Here is a 20,017-nt window from a genome sequence, read left to right as displayed (position 1 = left end):
CGGAGAGCGGGGTCTCGGCCTGGGGGACGATCTGCGGGGGGCTGGGTTTGCCAAGCGGGCAGTTGTCTGTTTGGGAGACTTTGAAGAGGGCGAGGGGCATCGGGGGCCAGGTGGCAGTCACAGCCTGGAGGGAACTGGGCCACCGACGGGGCCGGGGTGACGGGGCAAAGCCGGGGCGGGGTCTCCACCCACGTGTGTGAGCTATGACCGAGGGGCCAGCACCCACACGTGTACCACCGACCTGACCCCCCACAGCACGAGCAGACGCGTGTGCTCACGTGTCCAGACACATGTGTGTGTACACGGACACACAAACACACGTGCACCCAAACATATGCACACAAACATGTGCACACACAGCCACACACACTCAACAACACACCACACACAGCCACACCCAAACCACACACACACAACCACACACAATCACACACACACAGCCACACACGCACAACCACACACACACAACCACACACAGCCACACACACACAGCCACACACACACACACACACAACCACACACACAGCCACACACAACCACACACACACAGCCATACACCACACACAGCCACACCCAAACCACACACACACACAGCCACACACACACAACCGGACACACACAGCCACACATACACACAACCACACACACACACAACCACACACACACAGCCACACACACACAACCAGACACACACAGCCACACACACACAACTGGACACACACAGCCACACACACACACAACCACACACACACAGAACCACACGCAACCACACACACACAGCCACACACACACAACCACACACACACACAACCGCACACACACAGCCACACACACAACCGTGCACACACAACCACACACACACAATCACACACGCACAACCACACACACACAACCACACAGAGCCACACACACACAGCCACACACACACACACAACCGCACACACACAGCCACACACACACACAACCACACACACACAGAACCACACGCAACCACACACAGCCACACACACACAACCACACACACACAGCCACACACACACACAACCGCACACACACAGCCACACACACACACACACACAACCACACACGCACAACCGCACACACAAAACCACACACACACAGCCACACACACACAACCACACCCAAACCGCACACACATCACACACACCACACAGAGCCACACACACACAACCACACCCAAACTGCACACACACACATCACACACACCACACACAGCCACACACACACAACCACACCGAAACCACACACACACACACATCACACACACAACCACACACACACACAACTGCACAGACAGCCACACACACACAACCACACCCAAACCACACACAACCACACACACACAACCACACACAGCCACACACCCGCACACACACACCGCACACACATACAACTACGTACACACACCTGCACACACACGCACAGCATAAGGAAGCCCTTCTCACCACTAGAGGGCACTAGAAGTCTTCCCAGCCTAGAAACTCTTGCTGAAACTGATGAATGTACGCGTGTGTGCACGCACGCACACACACATGCACACAGTCAAAAAAAAAGGATAGAAAGAAAAAGGAAAGAAAACGTCTGGAAAAATATACCAGTTGATGGTAATTCGAGCTGACGACGGCTGTAAATCCCGAGGCTGACGATGACAGTGTGAACAAGGCTGGGCCAGATCAGCAAAGGCGTTTAACGCCTTCCTCCCAGATCAGCGGCCTCCTGGTGGCTCAGCTGTAAAGAATCCGCCTGCCAACCCAGCAGACACGAGAGACGTGGGTTCAATCCCTGGGTCAGGGAAGATGCCCTGGAGAAAGAAGTGCAACCCAATCCAATGTTCTTGCTTGGGAAATCCCGTGGACACAGGAGCCTGGCGGGCTACAGTCCATGGGGTTGCAAAGGAATCAGACATGACTTAGCGACTAAAGAACAAGAACCCAAATCAGTAGATGGCACTGAGACATCTCCTGACGTGCACACCGGCTTCCTCGGCCCCTCCTCCAGGCTCGGGGCATCTGGGCACCTTCTTCCCATGCCCTCCTCAATTCTCTCTGTGCCACTAAGAGCTGTGGGAGGGGGTGGGCATCAGAACTTGCATTTCAGATGCCAATACCCCCGGGTTAAGCTGGCCACCCCGCTTCCTGTTCACGACCCGGAAGTGGTTCCTGCAGGTGTGGCCGCGTGGGGACTCCCCTGCCCGGTGGATGCGGCCAGGCCCCCCCCAGCCCCTCGCCCTCGCTCCGGGAGGACCAGGGTCAGCTCGATCTGCTCTTACTGCACCCGTGCTGGCGGCCTGTCTTTCCCCCTCCCTCTCCTCTGGAGCACGGGGCCACCATGACGTCTGGGGAGTTGTTTGCTGTAAGCTGTCAGGGCCTCGGGGCCAGGCGGGAGATGGACCTCCTTGGGGTGAGTTCTGGGCCCAGCCTCCCCGGCCCAAGCTCTGTCCGAAGGTCTGCCTTCCTTCCTGCTTTGGGGTCCAGGTACGCTCAAGGTCAGACACACCCTCAAGGTCAGATGCAACCTCAGGGCCATCGTAAGGAGGCTGTGGAGCCTCCGCCGTGAGCCTGGCCCACCCCCGCCCAGGCTGCACCCTGGAGGCAGGGCTTCTGGCTCCTTCTTGCCAGCACTCCCAGCATGATCCAGGTGTGGGGACAGAAGGATGAAAGAGACCCAGAGGAGGTCCCAGGGGTGTGGGGAACGTCCAAGCACCACCCCCCCCGACTGCAGACCCAGCAGGGAGGTAGCCTGAGTCCAGGGTGATGGTCAGCGTGAGACCTGGGGGCCTGCGCTGCCATGGACGGAAGTAGTGCCGCCCCCACCTGGACATCTCTGGGAACGCAGTCAGCCTTTCCGAACACTTACTGAGACTAGGCGACCAAGAGAGCATCCTTGCTCTGCTGGAGTTTACATCCTGGGTCTGTTTCTTGTGGCTTCTGTAACAAATGGCCTTGAACTTAAAGCAACAGAAACATCCTCTCTCCTGGTTCTGGAGGCCAGAGGTCCGCCATCAAGGTGGCCGCAGGGCTGGTCTCCGTCCAGGGCTCCAGGGGAGGGTACTTCCCGCCTCTTCCAGCTCTGGCGGCCCCCGGATTTTCCTTGGCTTGTGGCCACATCACCCCAGCCCCTGCCTCTGTCCTCACACATGATGCTCTTTCTGAGTTTCTGTGTCTAACTCTCCTGCTTGCTTCTCCTTTGAGGACTCCGGTCACTGGATTAGAGACACTCTTGGTCCACTATGACCTCATCGATTCTTTGTTGTGTTCAGAGAAGTTCTTTGACATATAAAATTTATAAACATCAAAGTTGTACTGCTTGATGTTTTGATATATGCATTCATCGTGAAAAGATTGCCACAATCAAGTTAACTAATCTATCCCCTTGCATGGCTGCCCGGGTGTGTGTGTGTGTGTGTGCACGCGTGTGCATGCATATGCGTGGTGAGTGAAAATGAAAGCTGCTCAGTCGTGTCCAACTCTTTGTGACCACATGGACTATACAGTCCATGGAATTCTCCAGGCCAGAATACTGGACTGGGTAGCCTTTCCCTCCTCCAGGGGATCCTCCCAACCCAGGGATCAAACCCAGGTCTCCCGCATTGCAGGTGAATTCTTTACCAGCTGAGCCCCCAGGGAAGCCCAAGAAAACTGGAGTGGGTAGCCTATCCCTTCTTCAGTGGATCATCCCGACACAGGAATCAAACCGGGGTCTCCTGCATTGCAGGTGGATTCTTTACAACTGAGCTATCAGGGAAGCCCGTTGTGTGGTAAGTCTTTTTATTTTAAAGAGTTTTGTGATGTGGACCATTTTTAAAGTCTTGACTGAATTTGTTACAGTTATTGCTTCTGTTTTATGCTTTGGTGACCCCAACGAGGAGTGGATGGAATCTTCAGCCCCTGAATTGGAAGTGTGGAGTCTTAACCACGGGAGCAGGAGGAAGTCCCAGAACTCTTTATTTAAGATGTATCCTCATAGCAAACTCACTTATACGATGCAGTGTTGTTACCCAGTCTCACTGAGCTGTCAGTCAGGTCCCAGAACTCCTGTGTCTCGCGTACCTGAAGCTTTGTAGCTCATCTTAACTGGATTCATCTGCAAAGACCATGTTTCCAAACAAGGTCACCTGCATGTGAATGGGGGTTGGGTCTTCACCATATCTGGTGGGGGGGGACAAGGAAGGTTAGAGAGGGCAGAGGGGACACGCCCCCAGCAGAGGAGTTGGGAAGAGTTTGGGGGAGGTGCCCCTGAGGGGCACGTCCAGCCTGGCTGGATGTGGAGAAGGTGCCAGACGGGGCCAGATGGGGCCGGCTGCTAAGCCAGGGTCGGTCACTCTCATCCACCCCCTGCACCTCCCAGTGGGAAGGTCTGCAGCAGGGGAGTGAGGTGACCCAGTCATGTTCCAGGAAGACCCCCCTCTGTCGGGGATTCTGCACTTGGGTCTGTGCACAGGATCCGGGGGGCGGGCGGGGTCTGTGAGTTTTGACTGGAAAAATTACATCTTCATTTTCTTGAACCCCTGACTGAAAGTGCATCTCTCCTTCTGCTGTGAGTGGACACGGTGGCCTCAGGGCTGTGGGCACAGCCTCTGGGACTAGCTGATGGACAGAAGCCCGGGGTCCCCGTGTCCCCTGCAGCTGCCACAGGAGACTTGAGACCCCCCTGTGCTCCTCCTGACCCTGGGATAATGACAGTGGTCCACCCCATCGCTGGGTCTTCTTGTTGAATATTGTTATTTAACACCTTCTCAGCAAAGCACATAAGTTACCAAATTATGGGTTTGCTCCTTAAATATTTTGATAACTGTATTTCAACAAAGACAGCTTCCTTTGCAAGCCTATGAATTTTATTTTATGCATCTAGAAATGTTATTTTGATGCTGGAGAGGGTGTGGAGAAAAGGGAGCCCTCCTACACTGTTGGTGGGAATGTGAATTGGTGAAGCTACTATGGAAAACAGTATTGGGGCTCCTTAAAAACTAAAAACAGAGTTACCATATGACCCAGCCAGCTTACTCCTGGGTGTATATCCAGACAAAACTATAATGAAAAAATATTCATGCAGTCCTATGTGCATAGAAGCACTGTTCACAATAGTAAGACATGGAGACAAGCTGAATGTCCATTGACAGAGGAATGGATAAAAAAGATGAGGTTTATACACAATGGAATACTAGTCAGCCTTAAAAAAGAATGAAACGTTGCCATTTGCAGCAGCATGATAATCTGACCCACATATTATCACACAAAGTGAAGTAAGTCAGACAAAGGCAAATATTATATGACATCACTTATATGTAGAATCTGAAAAATAATACAGCGGAATTATTTACAAACCTGACACAGACTCACAGATGCAGAAAATAAACTTATGGTTTACCAAAGATGAAAGGAGGAGAACAAAATAAGAGTTTAACATATACTGCTATATATAAACAGAGAAACAATAAGGATTTACTGTAAGCCCAGGGAGCCATATTCAGCATCTTATACCAACATATCTGAAACATGTCGTAAAAGATATGAAACATATCATAAACGTATCTTAAAACATATCACTGGAGGAGGAAATGGCAACCCACTGCAGTATTCTTGCCTGGAGAATCCCGTGGACAGAGGAACCTGGCAGGCTACAGTCTATGGGGTCACACGAGTCGGACAAGACTTAGCGACTAAACCACCAAAACATGTCATAAAAGATAGGAAACATATAAAGAATCTGAAGAAACGTTACTGAGTCGCTTTGTTGTCCACCTGAGACTAACACAACGCTGTAAATCAACTGCACTTCAGTGTGGACACTGTTATTCTAAGGAGGAGTCTCTGGGTTTTCAGGTGTCCAGGGGGTTCATGGCCCAAACACGGGTGAGTTGCTGTGGGTCGGGTTGACCAGTCGGCGATGATCTGGTCAATGGGGCTGGCCCTGCGTGGGGCTGTGGAGAGACCGAGGATTGGAAGTTATGAAGTGGGGCTGAGGGTTAGGCTTCTGGCTTGAATGACTAGTCGGGGGGTGATGCCATGTACGGAGGAGGGAAGGGGAAGAGGATTTGGGGGGAAATGGCACGTTTTTGGTTTGAGTATCTAATGTGGGCAAATCCCACTGAAGAAGCCACGGGGCCCCGGCCTCACCAGACCTGCGATTAACAACAGCGGGGCTGGATACGCCAATCAGGCGGAGTCCCTGCGTGTGCTCGCTTGGGCCTCACGGTGACCCCATGAGGCATGTCACCCAGGTTTTATAGCTTCATTTTACAGACGACCTTTCCTAGGGAGGTGGGTTACAGAAAGGCATCTTTTTTAAAAATAATTTTACTCATTTATTGTTTGCATTTGGCTGTTCTGGGTCCTCATTGCTGGCTGGGCTTCTCTCTAGTTGCTGGGGGCGCTCCTCTTCTTGTGGAGCACGGGCTCTGGACGCGGGCCTCAGGGGTTGCTCCAGAGCAGGCTCGGGGTTGTGGTGCATGCAGCTTAGCTGCTCCGGGGCATGGGGGATCTTCCCGGACCAGGGATCGAACCCGTGTCTCCTGCATTGGCAGGTGCATTCTTATCCACCGTACCCCCAGGAAGCCCTGGAAAGTTATCTTAGCACTCAGGTGTCCCCATGGCACCCCTGGGCTGCTGCCTGTCCAGCCCACAGATGCACAGGACCCCTTCCTGTGCTGCCCGTCCGAGCACACCTGCCTCCGAGACGCCTGGTGCCCGCCCGGCGCTGGACCTTGGCTGGGGCACCCAAGGGGAAGAGCGGCCCTCGTTTTGGAGGAGCTGACAGTCTTTCGGTCTCGAGTTCTGTCTCTCTGCCTGTCTGTCTTTCTGTTTCCCACCTCCCCCACCCCGCCTGCCCCCACCCCGAGGCAAACACGATTTCGCAGCCTCACACCCACACTCACGTCCAGTCAGAGACACGAAGGCTGGGGGAGACACGCCGCGTCGGTCAAAACAAGATCAGAACCGAGCACGACATGTGATAGGAAAGAAAGAAATTCCTGTATCACAGATTCATTTCCAGTCACCCCAACCGGCTCGGAAACTTTCAATACAATTTTTAGCCAAGCACCTGGGGTTTCGCAGCAGCCTGGGGCGAGAGTGGGGTGTGAGCCCTCAGCCCCCTCACTCGCCAGAGGCTAATTTTAGAATCCAAACAAACCAGAAAGCCCAAACCCTCCTCTCCTCTTTCTCCTGCACGCCCCCCCTTCCCGGGCAGCAGCCGCGCGGTGGTTCCCCCTACGCCCGAGAGACCCAGACTTCCTGCCTGCAGGGTTCTGCCGGGGAGGGCAAGCCCAGGCCCCAGGGACCCAGGCTCCCGGGCGCTCCTGGGTGCGGGGGGCTTTGTTGGCACCAAGGCCAGTGCAGGGGGTGAGGGGCGTGGGGTCAGCACGGGTGGGTGACCGGTGAGGGGCCAGGGCGGACGGAGGCAAAGCCGCCTGCATCTCGGTGACCCCTGTGACCTGTGCAGGGGTGAGGGGAGCCCTCTCCCTCTTCGGTGCTCTCCCATGAGCACGCCGGTCTCCCTGACCTTTGTCTGACCTTGACTCCTGCCCCTAAATTGGAGCCTGATGTCAGCTCCTGGTGAGTCCACACCCGGAAGCCCCCGGCAGCTGTGAGGGGCATCCTGAGGTTTCCCTCTCAAGTCTCAGCTCCGCCCCTTCCTGGGCTGGGGGGGTGGCGGCAAAGGCCCCTCCCAGCCTCAGGTTCCCCAGCTGTTAAACGGGGGATATTTCCTGTGGGCACAGCTGTGTGCCAGGTTTGGAAATGACGTACGGGAAGGTTCCCAGCACACAGTAGGCGCGCTCATCTGTGGGAGGTGCTGCTTGGCTAGTTTGGAGGGTCTTTTTTTGAGATTGGAGGTCTAGGACCCCCCAAAGCGGCTATCCCCGCCAGACTCACCTGCAGCGGCGCTCGGAGGCGGGCACGAGCAGATAGCTAAAGGGAGGTGGTGGCGAATCGGTGTGAGTGCAGGGAGGCTGGCCGGCGTGACCACGGCTCCCCAGCCCGGCCATTGCCGCTTCGTCCATCAACAGAGCTCTGCTAACAAGATGCCAGGGAGCTGCTGGGCCAGCCAACCACAACCCCACCCAGGCCTGTGGGGCGGGACTTGGCCCCTTAGGAGAAGCCCACGGGGGGCCCAGCTCCCTGGAGACCCTCATGAGCCCTGAGAGCAAAAGTGACCTCTGCCTTCAGTTTACATTAAAAAAAAATGCATAAAAATTCAACAACACGATTGGATCCAGAGAAAAGTTAGCTGTGAGCCGAGGGAGGGCCACTGAGGGGATCAGCCGTGTGCCGCTTACTGTCGTCTCCGAGCTGTGTCTCCGAGCTGCGTCTCTGAGCTGCCCACGTAGGAAATGATCTCTGATGTCTCTCTTGGATTATTGTTTTCTCCTCCAAAGGCTAAGGCCATGAGAAAAGCCAGAATTACAGAGTGGGGAGGGTCTTTGAGGGACCCCCACTTATGACCCCTTCTCTACAAATGGCAGGTCCCCCAACCCCGGCCGGCCAGTACCCATGGCTGGTCAAAGCAGGGGCGAATGCCTGATGCAGGCTGGTCCAGACTCTGCAGGAACTTGGGAGTCACCCTGGTTGAGTGACCAGAGGATCTGGCAAGACAGAGCTTGCTTCCTAAGTGGAACCAAGCAGTTGGGGCTGAGTTCCAGCGGCCGCTCTCAGATGGACTGTGTGTTTCCCAGGTTGCCATGGTCCCCACCTGTTGCCTTCCTCTGGCTCACATCACTCTTGTACATCCTTGCTTGTGCGCGTGCCAAGTTGTTTCAGTCGTGTCCGACTCTTTGTGACCCCATGGACTGTAGCCCGCCAGGCTCCTCTGTCCATGGGATTCTCCAGGCAAGAATACTGGAGCGGGTTGCCATTTTCCTTCTCCAGGGGATCTTCCTGACCCAGGGATCGAACCCGGGTCTCCTACATTGCAGGCAGATTCTTTACTACTAGCACCACCTGAGAAGCCCATCACATCCTTGCTGGTCCCTGGAAAACTCTGATGGAATGCAATGATTTGCTTTCTTGTGTGTCCAATCCCAGCAGGCTGCCAGCACCTGGAAGTTGGAGGCGAGGGGTGAATGAGACGGGCATGCTCCCTACCCTTGAGCAGCTCATAGCTGAGAGGTCAAGACAGACGACAGAGTCATTGCAAAGGCCCAAAGGCGGGACGATGAGGGTGAAGGGGTGTGGAAGGGAGATGCCTCTCCACCAGGTGGTCTGGGGACACCTGATGGATGGGTGGGAGCTGGTCAGGCAGAGTGCAAAGAAGTGCTTCAGGGAAGAGGAACAGTGTGTGAGGCCCCAGCATCCAGGGGGAACGTCAGAGGGCTGACGTGGCCTGGTGTGGTACGTGCCGTGTGGGGGGTCGGCCCAGGAGAGACGAGGTCCACCTGGACCAGGGTGGTGGCCGTGGGACACAGAAGAGGCCAACGGGTTTGGCAGGGAGTAGAGAGTTTAATCAACAAGATGAAATGACTGAGAACGTGGTGATGCGTGTATGTGTGTGTGTGTGTGCGCGCGTGTGTGTGTGTGTGTGAGAGAGAGAGAGACAGAGAATGGGAGCCAGGTGTCTGGCTGAGTGACCGCGTCAGGGGGAGGGTGGGGTGGAGGGGTGGATTCAGTTTGGGGCCTGTGTGGACGACGGTCTCGAGAGGACGGGGGCAGGGTCAGCACCTGTCTCGTGGAGGTGGACCAGGGTCCCAGCACCAAAGGCCGGCCCTGAGCCCCTGGGAACGGTCACAGTTCACAAAGCACACGCACCCTCTTGCAGGCAAGAGCAGCACTAGACGTCAGGGTGCCGGGACTGCGGAGCGTGGCCCTGGCTTGAGGGTGGTGTCGAGAGGGTCCTCCAGACGCCAGCGGCCCCTGTGGGTTGGGGTGGGGGAGCTGGAATGGAGGGGTCTGGGAGCAGAGGGCCAGGCGTCAGCAGTGGAAGACCCCTGGGGAGGGTGATGTGGCCCCGGGGGGAGGGAAGTTGCCCTGCAAACCCCTCTCTGGGGAGCGTGTCTTGCGGGGACTCCGGGTAGCGGGGTGAAGGGCACAGCTGTTCCTGGGGTTGTTGGTGTGGGCGGCCAAGGAAATGATGGGTCCAGACAGGGACGCTAGACAGCTGTGAGGGTCCCCAGACACATGCTTCAGTAAAAAGGGGGAAAAAAAAAAGCAAGCAGAGAACAGTGTGAATAATATGTTCTTGGTTGTGCAACAGAGCGGGGCTGGGAACGGGTCCTGCCTGTCTGTGCGTGAGGACTGGGGAGGCTCACAGACCCGAGAAGGGCGGGCTCCTGTGTGTAGGGAGTGGGGACCGGCAGGGCTGAGAATTTTACAGGGTGGCCTCTTAGAACACGCGGCTTCTGACCTCTGAATGCCTTATTAAAAAACAGTTACAAAAATCCCAGACTGGAAACGAGGATGACCCGCATGTCTTTCTCGAAGCCTCTCCCTTCTGAGGCTCCCGGTCCCTTGCAGATGACAGTCCACGTGACCCACGGCCGCTTCGGGCCAGGCGGGGAGGTGTTCTGCACTTGCCGCCTCCTTGAAGCTGCTCAGAGTCCCTTGAGGATGGAGTCATTCCTGGGCTGCCTCTCCCCAGCAACACACAGCCTGGTGAGTCCAGGATCCGGCCTGGCTGAGACGGTGGGGGCCGCCAGAGACAGACCCCGGGTGGGGAGGGAGCCAGGGGACACATGTACAGGAGGACTGAGGCCCTCGGCGTTCGAGTGCAGCGGAACGGCTCCGGAGCCCAGACACTCCCCTCCTGCGCTGCCCCCTTCTCGTCCCCAGACAGCGGCCTGGGAAGGCAGATGCCCGGGGCCGGCCCAGGTGTCATGGCCGGGCAGAACGCTGCCTCGGTCCACAAGAGGAAGTCCACGTCTTCTTGATCCGATCGCTGGGCGACCTGGCCCCAGTCCAGACACTGCCCTGGACGCCAACCACTTCCCCAGCCAGGCATGGAGAAGCTACCAGGGCCCCGAACAGGACCTCTGAACTGGAAGATCCAGCCAAGGGCCTGCAGGCGGCAGATCAGCCCGGCCTGGGCAGGGTTCCGGCCGTCAGCTGTGTGACCTCGGCCAAGTGACATAACCTCTCTGAACCTCAGTTTTTTCTGTATAACATGGAGAAGAGTTTGGGGACAGTAAGCAAGAGAACGTTTATAAAGTGCTTGGCGCAGTGCAGGAGCTCAAAAATAGTGCTAATATTTGCCCAACTCAAGAGCGATGGTTCTTAATTTGGCGCGGGGGGAAGGAATTACAGGACCCCTTAGGAATCTGAAGCAGCTTGGAATTCTACCTAGAAAAGTGTGGGTGTACACATGGGTGGTACATATGGGCGTCCGCTTTTACCCAGGGAGTGACCACAGAACTCGGCCTTCTCTCCTCCCTCCCGTCCCAGCTCATTAACATGCATACAGCCCTGCAGCCTGCATCCCGCTGAAGATTACTTGGGGAGAAAGCCCACTACAAATTCTCTCAAGGTATTTCAAGCGTGGCCTGTCTTCACCCCCTTTGTCCACACCCCCCACCCCCCCCACCATCCCCAATTATATGCAAGCTGCCGCTTTGATTATCCTGCACAAGCCTGAGAATTCTGCAGTTAAATAAGTAAATATAAATAAATCAGCGGGCCTTTGACTCCGGGACTCTTTTCCAGTCACGTCTGTCCCCGTTGGCTCTAAGTATTACGAGGAGGCAATGGTTTCTAAGTGGAAACATGATTGCCCGGGCTCGGGGAAAATTTACTGTTTCTCGTAGAGCTCTAACAAGATAGAAGGGGAAGAGGCTCCAGCTCCCCATCTCCTCGCACGGCTTATCTGGCCCTAGATAATCTCGGCGGGACCACTGGGATCATGGTCTCTTTAGACCCGGCACATCCAACCTGGTTCTGGGGCTCGTTCTGGAGGAAGCACTGCCTGCTGGCTCTTGCTGTGTGCGTGCTTCTGCTCAGACATGTCCGACTTAGGGGTGTGGACAGTGAGACCTTCTAGGCAGCCCGTGAAACAGGGGCCCGTCCCAGGTATGATGGCGTCGTCCAAATCAGAACACATCTTAGTCAGAGGGTGCTATCAGTTATTAACCTCAAACCCAGGTGTAAACCAGGTGTGTCCTGGGAAAACTGCACCCGGCACATGACTTGGGGCCTGAACTGAGCTTGCTGGGGGTGGTTTGCAGCTAGGAAGGCTGCAAGAGCTGAAAGTCCTTCAAAGTGGAAGGGAAAGTCGCTCAGTTGTGTCCGACTCTTTGGGATCCCATGAACTATACAGTCCATGGAGTTCTCCAGGCCAGAATACTGGAACGGGTAGACGGTCCCTTCTCTGGGGGATATTCCCAATCCAGGGATGGAACCCAGGTCTCCCGCATCGCAGATGGATTTCTTACCAGTGGAACCACCCGGGAAGCAAACTATCAAACAAATGGTTGAAAATAAGGAAATGGAGACATTTTAATGCAAGAAAAATAACAGCACGGCATGCTCCCCTTCTGCCTGGGAATGTGCCTCTCCTGTGTCCCCAGGGCTGGGGGACGCCTGGCTTTCAGCACCCGCCCAACGGGCAGCCCTCCTGTTCCACGCGTTACATTCAACTGCTGTCCCAGCTTCCAGGGGCCGCCGGCCTCCCAACCGGCTCTGCGTCCTTCCTGGGGGTCCTGCCTCCCCTCTCAGGCCAGCACGGGCTGGCCGACTCAGCAGGTCAGTGCCGGGTGGAGGAGACGGCTTCCTGCTCCCTCCGGAGACACACCTGCCCCGGGGCTCCCTGGAGGGGCTCCCTAACCCGGAGGCCAGAGCAGCCCCCGCCCCAGGCCATCGAGGCGGCAGGGTGCCCCTCGCCCCTCGGGATCCGGACACCCCGCCCGGAGTCCTGCTCAGACGCGGCGGCGGCCCCGCCTCACAGCTGGTCCTCATCCACCCAGACGGTCTTGCGCTGCTCCTCGGCGATCTTGTCCTTGATGACGCGCAGCAGCTCCTCCACGCTGCCCCACATGTCGGCCTCCACCGTGGCGTACAGGCAGGGCAGCGCCTCCAGCTCCTTCTCCTTCAGCCGGCACAGGCGCAGGAACTCGTCTTCCGTCTCGGGCCGGGGCAGCATCTTCCTGCAGACGGGCGGGCGGGGAGAGACGCGCGCGGCGTGGGCCAGGCTGCGGGGCGTGGCTTGGCGGCGCCCACCCCCGGCCCGGCCCACCCCGCCGCCTTCCAGGCCGTGTTTCCGCACGGTGTCCACGCTCCGCACCTTTCTACTGTGCCCTTTTATTCTCTTCATTAGGGAAGTCTAAGAGGTGCGGACTTTTTTAAAAAAAAACAGATCCATTTTAATTTTTAATTGTGATCAAGTTCATAGAAAACAAAACCTCTCATCTTGACTATTTTTAAGTGTATGGTTCAGCAGCGGTAAGTGATTCACATTGATGTTCCTCCATCCCCGTAACCTTTTCATGTAAAACTGAAACTGTGCATTAAACCATCACTCCCCACCCACCCCTCTACTTTCCGTCTCTGTGCATCTGACTCCCGGACGGCCCTTGGACAAGTGGAATCGTGGCAGCAGCTGTCTTTCTGTGTCTGGCTTATTTCACTGAACATCATGTCCCACACGGCCTGGTGTCCCACACATGTCCGGGCCTGGCCTCGCTGTGGTGGGTCTGCTCCAGAGGTGTTGGCTTCCCAGAGCACCTGGGGCCCCTGGTGCTCACCCTCCTGGGGATGTGTGTGTGTGTGTGTGTTACTGTCTTCAATCTTGGGGGTTAGGGCCATGTCCCCCTGGACTGGGGACAGACACTAAAGCGATGTTCGGGGTGGGGATGGGGGTGTGCTGGACACAGCCAGCAGCTCTTCCTGGGGACCCCAGAGCTTGGGGAGTGGAGGACCTGGGGCGGGGGTCCCAGAGCCCTACCGGAACTTCTTGATGTTCTTCTCTGACACGCGGACGAAGAGCACGATGGGGTAGATTCGGGACTTGATCAGGTCTCTGGTGCAGCTGATCCCCGCCTCCAGCAGACAGTGCTTGTTCTGCAGGTACAGTAGCCGGCGGTCAGCGGGGGCCCACCGCCCTGCCGGCCCACCTGGGCGCCTGGGGCAGGGCCAGGCTCCATGGGGCGAGAGAGCCCCCGAGTGCCACCAGCGGAACCCAACCTCCGAGAGACAAGCCCACCTGTCTGGACACCTGAGTCCCCTGCACAGGCCCGGGCACTGGGTGGAGCCCGGCACCCAGCCTGGAGTGAATCAAGTGGCGTGAATGAGTCTTAATAAAAATCAGTCAGCGTGGAGGACACCTGCTTCTCTATTTCACCTCCAGAAGCACTCGTGGTACTAGGACAGGGGTGGCAGACACCTGGAGGGTGGGGCGGGCTGGAGGGTCCTGTGAGGATGGAGGGGTTCTCAGGCACAACTTCCTGAGGCCTGGGAGCTCATCATTTCTAAAGGATGGTCCCTGTTTTACTGAAGGTGCCACTTGAAAACCCCTTTGCACTGCAACAGAATCTGAATACAGAAAAGCGCACGTGTTCCTATGTCGGCAGTTCAGTGGACTGCCACAAACTGAGCGTGCCAGTGGAACCAGCCCCCAGGTCCAGCAGCAGAGATGGCCATCCCTCAGCCCCCACGCCCTTCCGGCCACCGCTCCCCTGTCTCAACAGTATAGCCGCTCCTGGACTTCTAACAGCACAGATTCTGGAATGCAATCTCCTTTGCAGCTGAAACGATCTCAGTTCCAACCCTGCCCACTGTTTCCCATCCACCCAGGCTGTCAGAATTCCCTGAACTTTAATACCCAACAAACTGTTTAAGGCTAGCTGACAGCTCTGCTTGAGCTCTGATCGGTGTGACAAGGCGGCAGGGTGCGGGAGAGACCGTCGGCTGGACGGCATAATTCAGAGTTCCGGGCTGGACGCCTGCTCCTGCCGCCCCCCAGGTCGCTGCCCTAGAGAGGCCGAGAGCCCTGTCTTTGTTCAGACCCAGATCAAGGAAGAACTCTGTGCTCAGGGCCGGCCAGGGTCATGAAGCCTGGGTCCAGAAGATTCCAAACTGCCTATAGACAGCTTTCCTGCACCACTGACTAGAACCCTCCTCATGGTCCATCTCCCCAGTTTGGAGAACAGGGTCCCTGTTGCCCGCTCGCTCGCTACCTCTGGCCCCTGTTATCAGAGCCAGGGGCGCACACATCCCAGAACAACGTGGACCAGAGGACCAGCACCAGGAAGCCACCAGAAACAGGGGACGGCTTCCCTGGTGGCCCAGAGGTAAAGAATCTGTCTGCCAGCGCAGAAGAAGGGGTTCGATCCCTGGTCCGGGAGGATCCCACATGAGCCTGCACTCCAGAGCCTGGGACCGAAACCACTGAAAGCCCAGGTGCCCTATGGCCTGTGCTCTGCAAGAAGAGAAGTCATTGCAATGACAAGTTGGAGCACCACAGCTAGAGAAAGCCCACACAGGCATGAAGACTCAGCACAGCCAATAAATGAAGATAAAATTACTAACAAAAAAGAAAGAAAGAAATAGAAGGAGGTTGCAAATGTAAGTGCCTGTGAGAGCCGGGGAGCAGGGCTTGGAGAAGCCTGCATGTGGCAGAGGCAGCGAGGACTGGGTGCACCGGGCCGGGGGTGGGGAGCAGGTCTGCACCCCCCAGGTTCACCGGGCCAGGGGTGGGGAGCAGGTCTGCACCCCCCAGGTTCACCGGGCCAGGGGTGGGGAGCAGGTCTGCACCCCCCAGGTTCACCGGGCCAGGGTGGGCAGCGGGGAGCAGGTCTGCACCCCCCAGGTTCACCGGGCCAGGGCGGGCAGCAGGTCTGCACGCCTCCACCCCGCCAGCCTCCAGCCCACCTCACCTTGGCTGCCACGGCCTCGATGTGGGCGGGGACCACGCACTCGAAGGTGTTGGGGTTCTTCTCCCGTGAGTGGATGATGGTTTCCATCTTCTGCTTCCTGAGGAACTCGTCTCTGGTAACCACATCTGCGGGAGGAGAGGCCGGTCCTGAGGCCCGCTCGGGGGTCTCGGGCCCACTGTCCCCTCCAGGCTCTGTCCTGCTTCCTGGACTCCATGGAGCTGCCTGTTGGGTCCCTTTCTGCCACATTCAGAGCCTGAGCCTTCTGAACTGAGGGCAAGGTCAGGGCCCCACTTTACACTCTCCATGGCAGCTGTCTGCACCCTTCCAGCTGCCCCGGAGCCCTTGATGGAGGGGAGGGGGAGGGGAAAGTAGGGGGAGGAGGGTGGGAGGGGGAGCAGGGGAGGAGGAAGGGGAGGAGGGACAGGAGGGAGGATGGTGGGGAGGAGCAGAGGGAGGAGGGTGGGAGGAGGAGAAGAGTGGGAGGAAGAGCAGGAGGAGGAAGAGCAGGAGGAGGAGGAGGGGGAGGGGAAGTAGGGGGAGGAGGGGGAGGAGGAAGAAGAGTGGAGGGGGAGGTGGGGGAGGGGGAGGAGGGTGGGGACGAGGGGAGGGAGGAAGAGAAGGGGAAGAGAGGAGGAGGAGGAGGGGGAAGAGTGGGAGGAGGGTGGGGAGGAGGAGGAGGGGGAGGCGGGGAGGGAGATAGGGTGGGAGGAGGAGGGGGAGGAGGGTAGGGAGGAGGGGTGGGAGGAGGAGGGGGAGGAGGGGAGGGAGGAGGGTGGGGAGGAGGAGGGCGGGGCTGCCTGCGGGGGCTCACCCGGCTTGCACATGGTGAACTCCATCGCGCCCCCGGAGTTGAGCAGCTTCTGGACCAGCGCCTTGGCCAGCATGGTGGGCGTGAAGAGGACGGGCCGGCGGCGTTCGCAGTAGAAGGCGCGCACCAGGCTGTAGGGGATCAGGCTGAGGTTCTTGCCCAGCTCGCTCTCTGGGTCCAGCTCTGGGAGGGGGCAGGCAAGGGCTGGTTACAGCTGGGCCAGGGCAGCCGGGGGCCCTCTTGGGTGAAAACCAGCCTTGAAAACCAGCCTTGAGCCTTGAAAACCATTTGGGGGTTGGGGAAGGGACATCGGGGGGTGGTTCTTAAAAGCAGTGCACACAGTGACGCCCGAGGCCCGGGATGGCCTTCCACCACCAGGAGAGTTTAGGCGTGACCGGGGGGCCGGGCCCTGTTTTGGGAGCTGGGGTGACAACGCTGGGCCAGGCAGTCGGCCCAGCCCACGGACCAGGAGGGGCGGTGGTGGCGGGAGGCAGACAGCAAGCCTGCAACACACTCCTGGTGCTCAGCTCTCCAGGGAGGGCCCTGGACTGAGGCCGCACTGCAGAGGCGCCCCGGCCCTTGGGAGCATCAGCGCCAGGGCCAGCCTGGCCCCAGGAGGCGGGTGGGAGGGCTGGGCCCCACCAGCAGGGCCTGCTCCGGGGGACAGTACACCGAGTGGCCTCTTGCGGGCTTTACGATAAGTGGCAGGAGGCGCTCAGAGGGGAATCAGTAAGTAAAGGCTCTGTAGCAAACAGCTCCAATTAACACGGGTGTCTGGGCTATGGTTTTTCAGTAGTCACATCATGTACAGATGTTGGACCATAAGGAAGGCAGAGCCCCAAAGAGTTGATGCTTTCAAACTGTGGTTCTCAAGAAGACTCTTGAGAGTCCTTGGACCGCAAGGAGATCAAACCAGTCAATTCTAAAGGAAATCAGTCCTGAATATTCATTGGAAGGACTGATGCTGAAGCTGAAACTCCAATACTTTGGCCACCTGATTTGAAGAAATGATTCATTGGAAAAAACCCTGATACTGGGAAAGATTGAGGGCAGGAGGAGACGGGGACAAGAGAGGATGAGATGGTTGGATGGCATTGCTGACTCAATAGACATGAGTTTGAGCACAGTCTGGGAGATGGTGAAGGACCGGGAAGGCTGGCGCTGCAGTCCCTGGGGTTGCAGAGAGTCAGGGCTTGGAGACTAAACAACAACGACTGGGCTCCAACCTCGGGGGCATCAGTCGCAGGGAGCCTGGCTGGACGATGCCCGGGAGGCTGTTGGTCCTCCCGGCCACGACAGGGCGGCTTCTCCCCGCTCTCGCGGACCCACTTGGCCCACCCAGACCCCGAGGCTGCCCGATGTGTGGCACACCTTCCTGCTTCTCGGTCAGGAGCTTCGTGGCGTCCAGCGAGGACCGGGCCAGGCTGCCCCGTGGGCTCCCCGAGACGATTCGCACCCGCTCGTGGCTGTTCATCCGCTTGTACTTGTTCTCAGACCTGCTGACGAACTGGGGACAGAGGGAGGGCGTGGGGACGGCCTGACCCCTCGGAGCTTGGAAGACCTCCGCTCAGATCCCAGCTCTGCCCTGGGGCCTGCCCCCCACCCCGCCCCCCGGAGACAGGGGACACCTAGCAGGCGTCTGGGACGCTGTCAGTGGGCAAGTAAGTGGATAAATGCCCAAGCCCGCTTTCCTGGCGTGGTCCCAGGCAGGCCCCCACGGAAGCCCCCCCACAATCCCAACCACACCTGGGGGTTCCGCAGGCACTATGGGGCCTGGTGTGCTCTGGCTGCCTAAGGCCTGTATCTGGGAGCCTCCACTGGCAGGACTGCCCACAGACGGCCCACCTGGAGGGCGGGTGCAGGGACATCACCTCCCTCCCTGGGGTCCCCGAGTCTTCTGGGAGGGGGGTGCCTGCATCCGGCTACGACTCAGAGTGGAGTCCCGGAGTGGGGGAAGGGACGCCCCGTGGCGGGCACTGCTCCGAATCCCTTCATGCCCTCCCTCTGCAGGGAGGAAAACCCAGGGCGCTGGGCTGTCAGGCCCGCTCAGCTGTTAACCGGCTTTTGAGCAAGTCACCCCTGAAGCTCAGGGCTGTGGACTTGTGTGATGTGTGGGCACAGTAACGCGTGGTCTCTCGTGGTCCTGCCTCCCGGGCTGACTCTGACCTCACCAGGGCGCCCCTCCACCTCCGTGTCTTTCTGCTACCTGTCCGCCTCTACCTGGGCTTCGGGGTCACACCGTCACCCATTTCTCTGGGTTTCCTATGTTCCAACACAAGGATGGAGCGGTGCAGTGACGCCGGCTCCATCGGGGCCTCACTAGCACAGCGCTAACTCAGGAGTGCCCTCACCGGACAACGTCTTAAAAGGACTCTTGGCCTGTGCCGGCCGGCGAAAGAGAAGAAGGCTGCACAGGTGCTTACGTTCGTGTGAGACCACTTCGGAATATGCCACCCATAGGTTGTTCATTGTTCCTCGTATAATGATCCATGCCCCCCCACCCCGGCCCCGCCAAAAAAAAGAAAAAAACTTTAGAATCAAGTATGAGGGAAAAATTCTTTCTGGTCACAAAGAGCTAAAACGCTTTGGTGTCAGGTAAAAGTTAAAGAATCTGCTGGAAATCCCCTTTCTCATGGCCTACTGGGATGCTCAGAGATCAATTTACTGCTGAATCTGAGGGACTGAATTGACCGGGATCTCTGGAAGGTCTGTCTCTCCTGACTTTTCTATGAATATCTGAACAGCTCAGATGTCCAAGCTTCTTTCAGCCCTAACTGTGCTCCATCTTTTACGAACGCGTGGTCTGCTTCCTACAGGCACAGAGTAGTCCCCCGACCCATCAGAGTGAAGATAAAGCGGGGCAGGAGACGCGAGGGGCAGCGGGCACACAGCCTCCGCCTCTCGGCAGGGGGTGGGCAGGGCCGCGGCCAGCCGTGCAGTGCTGAGAGGTCGGCAGGGGCTGTGCGCTCTTACCTGAAGGAGCTGGCCGAACAGGAAGCTTGCTCGCGAGAGGCGGGGACTGACCCGGGGGTCCGTGGTGGGGAGCGGTTCTTCGGGCTGCAGGGTGTTCTGAAATCAGGTGATCAACCAGTCAGAGCCGGCGGTGGGCTGCTGAGAGCAGGAGACGGTCCCCCCTCCCGCCCAGCCCCACCCTGGGCAGACGCGGGAAGGCGCTTGGCGTGGATCAAAGCGTCCCGGACGCGGGAGCTCAGGGCATGAGAGGGCCTGGGGACTTGTTCCAGCAGAGACCGCAGCGGGGTGAGGGCATGGACGTGGGGCTCCTTCTGGGGGGCCCCCCTTTTCCTTTGGAACCCGGTCCCCTGTGGCCCATCATCCCAGCCAGACTGGTGGCTCCTGCCCGGGATCCCCTCCAGAAAGGCCCCAGGAGGCAGGGTGAC

At 57.9% G+C, this 20,017-nt stretch overlaps 1 protein-coding gene across 4 annotated transcripts in view; it reads right to left on the bottom strand.

The window, feature by feature from the left end:
- Positions 1-12,412: 12,412 nt before the first annotated feature.
- The window catches only part of CARD11 (caspase recruitment domain family member 11), a 103,231-nt gene continuing 95,626 nt past the window's right edge, over positions 12,413-20,017 (bottom strand). For all 4 annotated transcript variants that reach the window (XM_043915397.1, XM_043915394.1, XM_043915395.1 and 1 more), the window contains exons 20-25: positions 19,593-19,688; positions 17,991-18,126; positions 16,623-16,802; positions 15,812-15,936; positions 13,882-13,997; positions 12,413-13,084 (exon numbers count right to left, since the gene is read on the bottom strand). In XM_043915397.1, coding sequence (XP_043771332.1) covers positions 12,880-13,084; positions 13,882-13,997; positions 15,812-15,936; positions 16,623-16,802; positions 17,991-18,126; positions 19,593-19,688 — 858 coding nt within the window. In that variant the 3' untranslated portion in view covers positions 12,413-12,879. The remainder of the gene's footprint in view (positions 13,085-13,881; positions 13,998-15,811; positions 15,937-16,622; positions 16,803-17,990; positions 18,127-19,592; positions 19,689-20,017) is intronic.

This window comes from Cervus elaphus, chromosome 10, assembly GCF_910594005.1.
Source record: "Cervus elaphus chromosome 10, mCerEla1.1, whole genome shotgun sequence".
Taxonomy (NCBI): domain Eukaryota; kingdom Metazoa; phylum Chordata; class Mammalia; order Artiodactyla; family Cervidae; genus Cervus; species Cervus elaphus.
Note: the sequence above shows the minus strand (reverse complement) of the source record. Positions and strands in the feature narration are given on the sequence as shown.